The 12375-nt window shown below is 44.4% G+C and overlaps 4 protein-coding genes across 4 annotated transcripts; 3 read left to right on the top strand and 1 right to left on the bottom strand.

Moving 5' to 3' along the window:
* The first annotated feature begins 2179 nt into the window (after nt 1-2179).
* kes1_1 (Belongs to the OSBP) lies at nt 2180-3967 on the top strand. The gene is made up of 2 exons (XM_007817024.2): nt 2180-2694; nt 2767-3967. Exons 1-2 carry the CDS (start codon nt 2629-2631, stop codon nt 3949-3951), a joined length of 1251 nt encoding a protein of 416 aa, XP_007815215.1. The 5' UTR covers nt 2180-2628; the 3' UTR covers nt 3952-3967.
* Nucleotides 3968-4338: 371 nt separating this feature from the next.
* Nucleotides 4339-7404, bottom strand: FBA1_1 (Fructose-bisphosphate aldolase 1). The gene is made up of 5 exons (XM_007817023.2): nt 6527-7404; nt 5695-5914; nt 5503-5613; nt 4677-5450; nt 4339-4590 (listed from the first exon to the last, which is right to left on the bottom strand). The coding sequence occupies exons 2-5, from the start codon at nt 5800-5802 to the stop codon at nt 4501-4503; spliced, it is 1083 nt and encodes a 360-aa protein (XP_007815214.2). The 5' UTR covers nt 5803-5914; nt 6527-7404; the 3' UTR covers nt 4339-4500.
* Nucleotides 7405-8458: 1054 nt separating this feature from the next.
* Nucleotides 8459-9853, top strand: BCS1_1 (Complex III assembly protein translocase and chaperone; the record flags this gene model as incomplete). The annotated part of the gene is made up of 1 exon (XM_007817022.1): nt 8459-9853. The coding sequence occupies one exon, from the start codon at nt 8459-8461 to the stop codon at nt 9851-9853; it is 1395 nt and encodes a 464-aa protein (XP_007815213.1).
* Nucleotides 9854-10506: 653 nt separating this feature from the next.
* On the top strand, nt 10507-11406 carry J3458_014542 (uncharacterized protein; the record flags this gene model as incomplete). The annotated part of the gene is made up of 1 exon (XM_007817021.2): nt 10507-11406. The coding sequence occupies one exon, from the start codon at nt 10507-10509 to the stop codon at nt 11404-11406; it is 900 nt and encodes a 299-aa protein (XP_007815212.2).
* Nucleotides 11407-12375: the final 969 nt, after the last annotated feature.

Below are 12375 nucleotides of genomic sequence, written 5' to 3'. Positions count from 1 at the left end.
GAAAAAGGTAAAAATAAGAGGTTATAAAGAATAAGAAAAAGATATTATAAAAGATTTATTTTATACTTAACTTACCTTACTCTTATAAAGAAATAAAAATAAATAAATATAAAAGGTAAAAAAAAGGTATAATACGCTTTATATAGCTATTAATTAAATACTAAAAGAGCTTAAGTAAGTAAAGGGGTATATTATAGGCTTAAGCTAATAGCTTAAGCTTAAGTTAAACTTAATATAAAGGTAGCTTAAACTTAACTCAAATAATTTATAGGCTAAATAAAGATATAAAGAGAGGTAAAAAGAGAGAAACCTTTTTTTCTCTTTCTTTTTCTTCTTAAGTTTATTTTTACTTTTTAAAGACGTATACTTATAGTAGTATAGTATAGCTAGTTCTTAATACTATTAAAAATAAATACTTTAATTATAAAGAAAATATTTAAGGGGTAATTTTAAATATAATAACCTTTAATTAAAGTAAAGCTCTTATAAATTAAGTAAGGTATTATTACCTCTCTTTAACTTAAGAAATTACGTGTAATATAACGAATCTTTTATAAGAGTATATATAAGAATAATTAATATATAATAGATTATTTATAGGTATAAGCTTTATAAACTTAATTTTAAAAGAATTAATATAAAAAGAGTTTTAATATAATATTATTAAATACTATTAATTATTTTAAGAGATAATTATTAAATTTATAAAACGTTACTTTATAAGAGCCTTTAAGAGATTAAAACGTTTTAACGTTATAAAGAAAAAAGAAGAGAAAATTAAATTAATAATATTAAAAACTTTAAAGTTAAGTAAAAAGATAAGAGAGTTAAAACTATAATTAAATAATTAATTTATAAATTAAAGAATTATATAATAAATTTACTTAATTATTATTACTTATTATTAACTTATAAAAGTAATAAGCTTTACTTATTTAAAAAGAGTTTATATAATAATATTTATACTTATAAGTTAAAGAAAATTAAATAATATATTTAATTATAATTATATTATTAATATAAGAGAATAAGTATACGCTTAAGTCTTTAATTTAATAAGTTTTACCTTTATAATTAATTTTATAAGGTCTTTTATTAATATTTTATTAAGTCTTTTAATTAATTTTATATAAGCTTATATTATATAATTAAATTATTTAAGTTATTTAATTACTTATTTACACTTATAATAAGCTATAACTTATAATATATATAATTAAAATTACTAGTATTTTAAAAGTATTTAATTACTTCTTTTAAATTAATTTATTACTTATTTAAGAACCTTATTATTCTTAAGAAGTAAGTTACGAGAATTAAAAAGTAACTAAATCGCGGTATTACGTATAGAGTTACAGGTGTATATGTGTGTCGCGTTTAGGCTAATAAAGTACCTACTACCTAAAGGTACCTTAGTAGGTACATATCTACCTACCTACGCGCGCGGCCCCTATTTCTAGTAACAGCACAACTATTACAAGACAGGTCCTAAATTATCACTAATTAATAGAAGTCTCATATATTAAGTAAAAAATTCTGTTTAGCTGTCTTCTAATAGATAATAGCTAGAGGACAGTCACCAGAAACCCCCTTAGCGCGCTATGGTAGGTAATTTAGTGCCTAAATAAAAGTGGAGTTAGAGTTGTGCATGCACGTCCAGTATAATACGTTAGCAGCTTTTGGCCACTTGATATATCTCTCCAATGTTGTCAAGAGACTGTCTTTCATCTTCTGAATTTTGTGAGCTGAGGAAAAGCCGGCTTCTAATGTCTAGTGGCTTTTTATGGAAGCTGCGAATTGTCCTTAAAACTGGCTGAATCGCCGCCCAGCGAACTACAAATTTATACATAAACCTACCGTGGTAGGTAGGTAGCAGTGAATTTCAAAACCGAAGACATAAAGAGAGACAGATTGGCAGTTCCTGGTCAAATATTCAAAAGTGATAGAATCGTCGGCATTTCCTCTGATAAAGCCACATGCGCAACGAGAGACGTAGGTGCTGGCAACCGAGTAGCAAAGTCGCAAACTTGATGACGACAGTGGGGAAGGGAGGGGAGAAAGAGCGGGGTAAAATTGCTCTGCGGCCAATGGACAGATCAGTGTCGCGTGTGGCCAGCCACCTAAACAGACGTACAGGGAGCACTTCGTGCGTGATCCAAGGCAAACCGGTCATGCTGAGGTTTCCAGAAGCCCTTGACGGTTTATTTCTTTTCGATAGGGGGCCAAGCAACATTATTTTGTTCGTCTGGCCTGAAAACTATGTCAAGATAAATATGAGCCTATTGCTAAGCGGTATATTGGTATTATACACTATATTTTCGTACGTGATACGATGCCCAAACGCCTCTCTGTTCTGGCTCAAGACATTTTCCCTCCCCCACTCTCCGTACACATAGACTGACTGACAAATCGTCTTGATTTGTGCCGACCAGTACAATAAAGTGCCTGATTCCGCATGACCCTTGGCAACAAGATTCCACTAACGCCACAATTTGCCGTTCCTACATGAACTTGCTGGCAGATCCGTCACTCCATCGTCGCCTACGCCAGCTACCACTCATCACATTCAGCCCACTCCTGTTGAATTCAAGTTTGGTGTACCGATTTTGCCTGTCGTTGTGAACCGCCATGTCGTCTTCTGGGTCCACGACTGCGGCACAGGCCAGTAGTGGAAGCTGGTCAGCCTTCCTCAAGGTACGGGAACATTACATCATCTGTCCTAACGCGGCACCCGGGACCCCTAGCTGACAATGGTTTCCCATCAAGTCAATCGCCTCCTTTAATGGAGATCTTTCGTCTCTCACTGCGCCGCCTTTCATCTTGTCGTCCCAATCTCTCACCGAATTCTCATCATATTGGGCAACTCATCCGCCCATCTTCACCGCTCCTGCTGCCGAAGCCGACCCCGCCAAGCGCGCTGTTCTCGTCTTGAAATGGTTTCTTTCAACACTCAAGCATCAATATGCCAGTAGAAGCGAACAGTTTGGGAATGAAAAGAAGCCTTTGAACCCGTTTCTTGGCGAGCTGTTCCTAGGCACTTGGACTGACGAAGCCGGCGAGACCACACTCATTTCCGAACAAGTCAGCCACCATCCTCCCGCGACTGCTTACTGCATCCGCAACGACAGGACTGGGGTTCAGCTGGAAGGATACAATGCCCAAAAGGCCACGTTTAAAAGCACCATCATTGTAAAGCAAATTGGTCACGCAGTGCTGACAGTCCCGGTTGGGCCTCGTGATAAACAGGAGCATGAACATTATCTAATCACACTTCCATCTCTTCATATCGAGGGTCTTATTTTTGGCGCACCTTTTGTCGAATTAGATGGGTCAAGCTGCATCAGTAGCTCCAGCGGTTATACTGCCAAGATCGATTACAGTGGCAAGGGCTGGCTGTCGGGTAAGAAGAATAGTGTTGTCGCTACTCTTTATCCCACAGGCAAGGAGAAAGAGGTGTTATATAACGTTACGGGCCAATGGACCAAAGAATTTGAGATATATGAAGGGCCTGCCAAGAAGAACTCACCAGCCACATTGTTTGCTACGTACGACGCCGTTGGGACCGCCCAGACTGAGCTCAACGTTGCCCATATAGATGATCAGTACCCTCTCGAATCTCGTCGGGCTTGGGCTAGGGTTGCCAAAGCTATTCAAGCCGGCGATATGGAGACGGTCTCGGTTGAAAAAGGCAAAATTGAGCAAGCGCAGCGGGATCTGCGAAACAAGGAACGATCTGAGGAGCGGACTTGGGAGCGACGTTATTTTTCTTCCGTAGCTGAAGACCAGGTTCTGAAAGAGCTAGGCGATGCTGCTGGGATTCCCTTGAATGGTGAAGAGGATAAGACAGGTGGCCTATGGCGATTCGATGCAGAGAAAGCCGCCAAGGCGTCTACCGAAAAGCTCAGCAGCGAGCAAGTACAGGAGATTGAAAAAGAAGTGCTTGGACAGTAGACGCTTCGTTGTGATATTATGAATTATCAAGCATTTCGTTTTGAAGCTCTGTCGCTTGCCAGATCTGTGATCAGAGACCAGGTACCTGGCTATCTCGCACCACATGCTGTGATTTTCCGTGGTTTATCCTGGGATATCCTGGTAAAATGTGGCATAATTGGCGACAGGCAAATACATCTTGCAAGAGACTGTAACTGGCCCTGATATTTGCACAGGGCTAAGAGGATCATGGGTTTCTCTATGCGTTTATTGATAACCTGTGCATATTATTGCGGGTATGGTGGGTGATCTGGATGTTGTCGTATTAGATATGTTTCTCAAGCACATACATCAAACCAGGTCACTTTCTCACATTAGCCGATTTTGCTGAGATTTCAATTATTTTTTACTCCATTTTAGTTTCAGCTGATAGTATTCTTGAATGTTTATAGTCATCACGCCCCCGTACTAGAATAGCTTAGAAAAAGTTCTAGAGTAATCAATCAATCATCACGCCCCCGAACCGCACCTACCACAACATAGAGAAGTTTCCGTATTTTAGGTAAATACCTACACCTGCCCAGCACAGCTGAAGTCCTTGAGAGCCTCGGTAACTCGGGCAGACATGGTTTTCTCTCCCTCGCGGACCCAAACACGGGGCTAAATTCTATACATTAGCAACGTTCTCGACCACAGAATGGAAGCACGAAGTATACCAAAACAGTCGTTTGAAGGTAAGTACTTACGTCAAAAAACTTCTTGTTCGGTTTGTCTTCGCCATCGGGGTTGCCAACAGCAGTGAGGAGGTAGTCCTTCTTGTTCAGCATATAGTCGCGGATGCCGCTCATGTAGGCAAACTGCATGTCAGTGTCCATGTTGACCTTAACGACACCGTGGCTGATGGCATCGAGGTACTCTTTCTTGCTGGATCCAGAGCCGCCGTGGAAGACAAAGTAAACAGGTTTATCCTCCTTGGATCTGATGGCTTCCTTGACGTGAGCCTGGTGCTTGCCAAGCAACTCGGGGTGAAGCTTGACGTTTCCGGGTTTGTAGACGCCGTGGACATTACCGAAGCCAGCGGCAATAGAGAAATATGGAGAGATGGGAGACAAGGCGTTGTAGATGTTGAGAATATCCTCAGGTTGGGTGTAAAGAGACGCGTTGTCAACGTCTTCATTGTTGACACCATCTTCTTCGCCACCAGTAATGCCAATCTCCATCTCGAGCCACTGCTTCATCGGAGCCGCTCGCTTAAGATACTTGGCGGTAGTCTCGATATTCCAATCGACAGGTTCCTCAGAGAGATCGATCATGTGTGAGCTAAACAGAGGCTCGCCATGGGCCTTGAAGTAAGCTTCATCAGCGTCGAGCATGCCGTCGAGCCATGGCAGAAGCTTCTTGGCGCAGTGGTCAGTGTGGAGAATCACCGGGATGCCGTAAGAGGGAGCAATGCTACGGATGTATTGGGCACCCGCAATAGCACCAGTGATGGAGGCGGCTTGGTCGTTATTGCTCAAACCCTACAACAATGTCAGCAGTCTTGCAACGAAAGCCGCCAGATATTGCACCCACCTTGCCGCCGAAGTAAGCGGCACCCCCCTGCGACATCTGGAGAATGATGGGAGCTTTGGCATCGCGGGCAGCCTCAAGGGACGCAACTACAGTTGAGGATGAAGTGACGTTCTATCATCACATTGAGATCAGCGTTGTGAGAATATAGCGAGAGGCAATATTGATGAATGCCGGGGTTCGACGCAGACGTACGATGGCGGGGACTGCAAACTGCTTCTCCCGGGCATACTGAAACAGTCTCAGGACATCATCTCCCACAATGACGCCAGACTTTCGGCTCAGCACATTAGTAACGCCCATGGTCGCGGTTGTAAAATAAGGTGTTTGCGTTGACTTTCAATTGGGAGCGTGAGTAAATGAGCGAGGAACAGGAATGGTTTAGAATCGAAATGGACAGAAGGTTTGAGTTCTTCTAGAAATGGGGAGAAAGTACCAGTTTGGTCAGCAGATTGCTCAGTTTTTGGATGCTGTGGGACTGGAGGGGCAGATAAGGTCTGGTGGAAGCAAGTCTGGTAGGATACGTAACATAGAAAGGGGCGCGTAGGGTTTTCAGGTAGCACTGGGGCATCGCTATCGCTATCGCAACTTGGAGGGGCAACCAAGAGGGCACTGGCTGGGGCGTAATAAGAGGGGCAATGGTGCCTTGCGATTGCCCTTCCATTATTTGATGTCTGGTCAAGTACACCAAGCAGTACCACTGGACCTTCAGACAACAGCTCATGACATCAAGAATGAGGTCAGAGCAATAGGTCTGAGGGCCGGCGACCGGATGGTTCAAATATCCCTCGTTGCCAATTGGTGTGTCGAGTCAAGGACTGTTGACCATCTGAGGTTGGCAATGGACCGACCCGCGATTTTCAGGCGAATGACAGCATGGTAACGGGCTTGAGCTATTATTTGATCGGTCCGTTGCGCTCGCTCACCGAAGCCAGTGATGAAGCCGTTGCCCGAAAACACAAGTGCTTGGTCTAACTCCGTACTGTCTGGTGGGTCTGAGGGGAAGAGGGGTTGGCTCGACACTTACACAAATATCCAACAATGGAATTGGTGAAGAGTACGGTGTTGGTAGAGCGTTCGACGTGTCGAAGTAAGTCTGGATGATAGAGGGAAAAGGGACAAAATCAGGAAGCCGCCACATGGAAAAGAGACGAGGTTGCGGGGCAGCAAATTTTGGGTTTTGGAAGTCGGCACAGGGTTCGTCATTCCCGGGAAGAGCCCCCTGTTGTAACCGACGCTTCGGCTTGTTGGGCGGAAACATGCGGGACATCTGGACAACCCAATCTTAGCACAGTTTCTAGAAAGGTGTGTTTGCGTAACGTTGCCGGGTGTACCACTGTTTACTACTGCACATTATAGTACAGAGTGCGATGGCGGATTCTAGAAACTGTTAATGGGGACTTATTACCTACCTCGATGGGTAGTTACAGTTCAACAAGGAGCCTTTCGAACTACCTGCACTGAGGTGCTGAGAGAGAGTTATTGAAGATGAAATTGAATACTGCTCGTCTTTCGTCCGCTCGAGTCGGGAGGATTATTGCTACAAGCCTCCAAGGCACCAGTTGACCCAATAGCCTTGCGACATCGTATTTACAGTTTAATTGCCGCGAAGGTGCGAGAAACGGTTATTAACTTCAATTGAACAGGAGACCGTGACTCTGTTCTTTTGCGTACAACCAGGGAACAGATGTTCAATTGACAGCTTGAAAATTGTACTGTCGACGGGTAGCATTGAGAATAGGTCTGCCAGCTGCACTACCAAAAGCGGAGAACTTTCCTGGTAGTGCATGGCTCGCTATCTGGAAGTTATATACGGAGTATTATCACAGGTTGGTGGTATCCGAGTCCCATCATAAATGACCTAATCTGTATTTACAAGAACATACTGTTGGCCCTGGCTCTGCCCCCCCTCCCCTTCCCAAAAAAAGGAGAAATTTCCATGTCTAATATCCAGGGCCGTGGTTTGCTTACGTGTGTTATGCCACCCATTTATCAAGCCGGATATATATTCTGCTAGGCATCGACGGACAATTGCTTCAACACTCGATGCTCGGCTGCTCCACCGAACTGGATGTGTCACACGGTTACACGGGGGCTACAATCATGGGACCTAGGGCAGATGGCCCTCGCCGACTTCTTGTATTTTTATAGAGCTCTCTAGTCCCTTAAATCCTTAGAAAACCAAGGACCTTTACTACAAAAGACTGTTATTAGATGTTAGAGCTGTTGACTCCAAGCCCTCACAGAGCCCGTGTCACAGGATGCTATCATTCCGGAAGCAAAACCGCTAGTGGGGAAACAACTACCTACCTAGGTAGGTACCCAGATAAAGGAAGATTCCGCGAATCCCCTGTCAGCTTGTTCATTTCAAAGGTAAATTCGCACAGGATATGGTTACGGATGGTCAGAACTCAGAACACTTGATTTTCCACCTTAGTCCAGCGGATCTACTTGCCTATTGTCACGAAATGATTGAACTGGTTGAGCCCGAATGGAGAGGTGACGGTCGTAGGGTATGACAATGCAATCTGTACCATAACATACCTAGGGCATTTTTTTTAGCTATACGGAGATTTTGCGAGTATCTTACCCACACACTGGCATGATGCTTTCGCACAGCATAATAGCTTACTAGATATATGAGGTATTAGGCCACGTAATACGTATAAAACTTAAACAATACGTATGATAATATATAAAGTTAAGATTTTTTTCATAAGAAATACATATAATTTTTTTCTTTTACAATTCAATTAAACGACTTATATTATTCAATACTATTAAGATACCTGCATTGATGGATGCACATGTGCGGGTCTGGCACCAGGCCTTATTTTCGACTGTCCAATCACCAGTTCGCTTAGTCATGCCGAGTTTGTGCCAATGACATCTCATAAGAATAAATCTACCTTGCCTCCAATCTCGCCATCTGGACCTTGTGTCCAGTCCAGGACACAGTATGGCGACACCACAGACTTCCGCCTCGCTGTTCAGCCCCGATGTCCTCTTTGATAACCCGGTTTTTGCAGGCGGCATCGGCCTTGCCTCTATCGGCGCTGCCGCTGCCTTTGCTCGTAGGGGCGCTATTGTGGCCCTCGGAGCTGCTCGGCGACGACTCCTCGTCAACGTTGAAATCAGCAAACAAGATCCCGCCTATCCTTGGATCCTTGCTTGGTTATCTCAGCCGCGTGAGGCTGCTGGCTTCATCGCATCCCGCATCACCCGAATTCATAATTTGTCTGTGACCACGACTACGACACACATAAAAGGCCCTGGTGCTGGAGGACCTGTCAATGCCAGCTTTTTCCTCCAGCCTGGATACGGTCGACATGTGGTCAAATTTGGCAATGCATACATTGCCGTTAACCGGGAAAAGCATAGCACCGCCAATATGAATACGGGTGAGCCCCACGAAATCGTTCAGCTCACAACGCTTTGGGCCTATCGCCATACTTTCGAGGGAATATTTGCCGAGGCTCATAGCTTGGCTGCCAAGGCCAACGAGGGGAAAACTGTAGTATACTCGGCTCGAGGGATGGAATGGGCTCCTTTGGGTGATCCCAGAAAGAAGAGGCCGCTTGGCTCCGTGATCTTGGATGATGGGGTCAAGGAAAGCATTGTTGCGGACGTCAAAGACTTTCTCTCCCGCCAGGGATGGTATGTAGACCGTGGGATCCCGTACAGGCGAGGCTATCTCTTATATGGGCCGCCAGGAAGTGGGAAGAGTTCATTCATCCAAGCTTTGGCGGGCGAACTTGACTTTGGTGTGGCCACAATCAACCTCAGTGAAATGGGTATGACCGACGACAAACTGGCGTACTTGCTGACAAAGCTGCCTAAGAGGTGCTTGTTGCTCCTGGAAGATGCTGATGCTGCATTTGTGAACCGTCGGCAACGTGATGCTGATGGGTATAGTGGTGCAAGCGTCACCTTTTCCGGCCTACTAAATGCGCTAGATGGTGTTGCGGCCGGCGAAGAGCGGATAACCTTTCTCACCACGAATCACATTGAGCGACTAGACCCAGCACTGATCCGACCTGGTCGTGTGGACATGATGCTCAGGATTGGTGAAGCGACTAAATATCAAGCCGGGAAGATGTGGGATCGTTTTTATGGCGATGAGGACAACAGTGGTTCTGGGAAAGAGCACTTCCTACGTCGCCTGGATGAGTTGGGACTGTTTGGCACGAACCCAGATGGCACTCCTTCCAAACGACAGACGAGTACGGCAGCAATTCAAGGTCTGTTCTTGTTCAACAAGAGCAATATGCAAGGAGCTATCGACATGGCTGAAGGGTTGATTCCCCGGAACTTTGAAGAAGAAGATGCAGCTTCTGATGCAGCACACAAATGATCTGACTAATAATTCATTATGATTTCACTATCATAGGGACGGGAACGCGTGAAGAGCGCAGCTGAGGATACTTGTATAGCTTAGTGATACCCCCTAGATAAGCAAGCCTAGATGTACTATTATTTAGCATTGAGAATGTTGTGGTGTGGTCTGGGAAGGCATTTATACGGGACAACTTGTTTCCATAAGAAGAAGAGACGGAAGTGTCGACTGCCACATGCAAACCAGAGATCAACGTCGCCAATCGCGAATGATAATTCTCTCTAACTGGCGTTGCTGCACCTAGCCATTCGCACAGGTAGGGACGATTACCTGCTGCGACCAGACTGTAGCTGGGGCGCTGCCTGAATGATTAGGCGCCTGATAATCCCACCACGGCTGAATGACGAGCGACAAGTCTTATGTCGGTCACACCCACCACAGAAACATATCGAGAACCTCAACCTTGGCATAACATCAATTTCCCAGCTTTTTTCTATCCCCCAGCATTTCGAATTTCACTTGGCGCAATCAGAACTGCTGCGCTACAAACGAAGGACACTGCTGTCATGTCGCCTGTGGACCAAGGTCCCCTAGACCACTGAATATCATCCACCAAATCGACCACCGTGCGAGGGGCTTCGCAGCGCTTAACCTTACAACCTGCTGTGTCCATGCCTGGACAAGCACCGAGGTACGACCAGAGCTCCAGGCAGAGCCAGGATCTAGCAACGGTGGCCAAGGAAACTATGATAGTATTACCCAACATTTTACAGAGGCTTCCCAACCTACAAGCAGCAAAGTCCGAGGCCTTGTACCTTAGCACCCTGCCAGCACTCGAGGCTGCAGAGTGCCCGCGTCGCACCTCGAGTCGGAAAGTCGCCATTAAAATAGTAAACGACGACTCATTCAACGCAGCTATCAAACTTGCCGCCTCTAAACCTGTTGCATCAGCCGGACGGGTTGCCGTGCTCAACATGGCAAGCCATGCGAATCCCGGCGGGGGATGGCTGCAAGGAGCCAGAGCCCAAGAAGAAGCGCTTTGCTATCGCAGCTCCCTATCATTATCGCTTCATCGCCGCTACTATCCGTTTAAGCAGCTCATGGGCATATATACCCCCGATGTTGTTGTCATTCGTTCCGATATGCCCTCTGGCCATAAACTCTTGACCTCCGACGTCCCGGTGCAAGACCTCCCAGTAGTAAGCGTGTTGAGTATTGCGGCTCTACGATGTCCCGAAACAAAACGCCTCCAAGGCAAAACACCATCAGGCAACGTCTTTGTAAGACTGACATACGCAGATCCCGCAGACCGGGAGCTGACCAAGGCCAAGATGAGGCTCTGTCTCAGAATGGCGGCACGCAGAGGTCATGGCTTGCTTGTTCTAGGTGCCCTCGGCTGCGGCGCGTTCAAAAACCCAAAAGAGGACGTTGCACAATCCTGGCTTGAGGTTTTACGCGAGGCGGAGTTTCAGGGAGGCTGGTGGGAGGAGGTATGGTTTGCAATTTTCGATAGTCGGCAGGAAGTGAATTTCGAGGTGTTTCAAGATGTTTTGGGGGGAGTGGAAGTGTAAGTACACTTCGTGCAAGCAAGAATGCAAACAATTATTAGCATTACGACCCCAGAGGATATGGCAGTTACTCATATAAGCCTTGCCAACGAATTACCTACCTAGGTAGGGAAGCATATCTGTGTGGCACCTGATGCAATATGTGCTGGGAGGACAAGGCCACTGGGCCAAGTCAGCGTTTCTTTGTATAGTAAATCAGGTCTATAACGATCCTGTATCTTAGCGATATTCGGGGTTTAACGATAATTTACGGTTATTTATAGTTTCTCCTTATAAATTATTAATAATCTTATTACTTATAATATTATTAACTTTAAGTTTAAGTATTATATATTTTAATATTTTTATTATAAATAAGCTCTTATTATAACTTATAAGAGTTAATTGTTACGAACCAAGGGTACCTGAAGCAGTTGGCCGGCGTCATGGGCCGCCAGCATGCAGACAAGAATGGGGCCCAACGGGATCGCAGGTCACGTGAGGGGATCAGATGGGATTAGTCTGATCCAACTTAATGGATTAGAGGGGATTAACCTGATCTAGCACGGGGGATTAGATGGGATCTATCTGATCTAGGACTATAATAGAGAGATAAACGAGTACTTAAGGAGGAGGTATTCCTATAGTTAGATAGTCTAGATCTCTATTAATTAATCTAAGTAATAGTCTTACTATTAAGAGTTATACTCTTAACGGCCTTATTGTAATACTACTTAAAAGCTACTCTATAGCATTTAACCTGACTTACTTTCTAAGAAATAGACCTACTATACCTTAGAACCTAAGCCACCGTTACATTTTAATTAATTCTATTTAGTAAGTTACCTTAAAACTTTAAGTAGTAATAACTTCTAAGATATTTACTTTAAGCGGAAAGACTATTAACCCCGGGGAGATAATAAAGTACCTTTATAACAAGATTACCGAGCTTAAGAAGCAGAATTAATAGCTTCTTAACCGATAGAATAATCT

Source organism: Metarhizium acridum (assembly GCF_019434415.1).
Source record: "Metarhizium acridum strain ARSEF 324 chromosome Unknown scaffold_320, whole genome shotgun sequence".
NCBI lineage: Eukaryota > Fungi > Ascomycota > Sordariomycetes > Hypocreales > Clavicipitaceae > Metarhizium > Metarhizium acridum.
Note: the sequence above shows the minus strand (reverse complement) of the source record. Positions and strands in the feature narration are given on the sequence as shown.

What these genes read in the sequence shown, in the direction of transcription:
- kes1_1 (XM_007817024.2), top strand. Translation starts at nt 2,629, where the DNA reads ATGTCGTCTTCTGGGTCCACGACTGCGGCACAGGCCAGTAGTGGAAGC. An exon ending in GCTGGTCAGCCTTCCTCAAG is followed by an intron (nt 2,695 to 2,766) that starts GTACGGGAACAT and finishes TTTCCCATCAAG; the next exon opens with TCAATCGCCTCCTTTAATGG.
- FBA1_1 (XM_007817023.2), bottom strand. Translation starts at nt 5,802, where the DNA reads ATGGGCGTTACTAATGTGCTGAGCCGAAAGTCTGGCGTCATTGTGGGA. An exon ending in AGTTTGCAGTCCCCGCCATC is followed by an intron (nt 5,614 to 5,694) that starts GTACGTCTGCGT and finishes ATGTGATGATAG; the next exon opens with AACGTCACTTCATCCTCAAC. An exon ending in CGAACAAGAAGTTTTTTGAC is followed by an intron (nt 4,591 to 4,676) that starts GTAAGTACTTAC and finishes TATAGAATTTAG; the next exon opens with CCCCGTGTTTGGGTCCGCGA.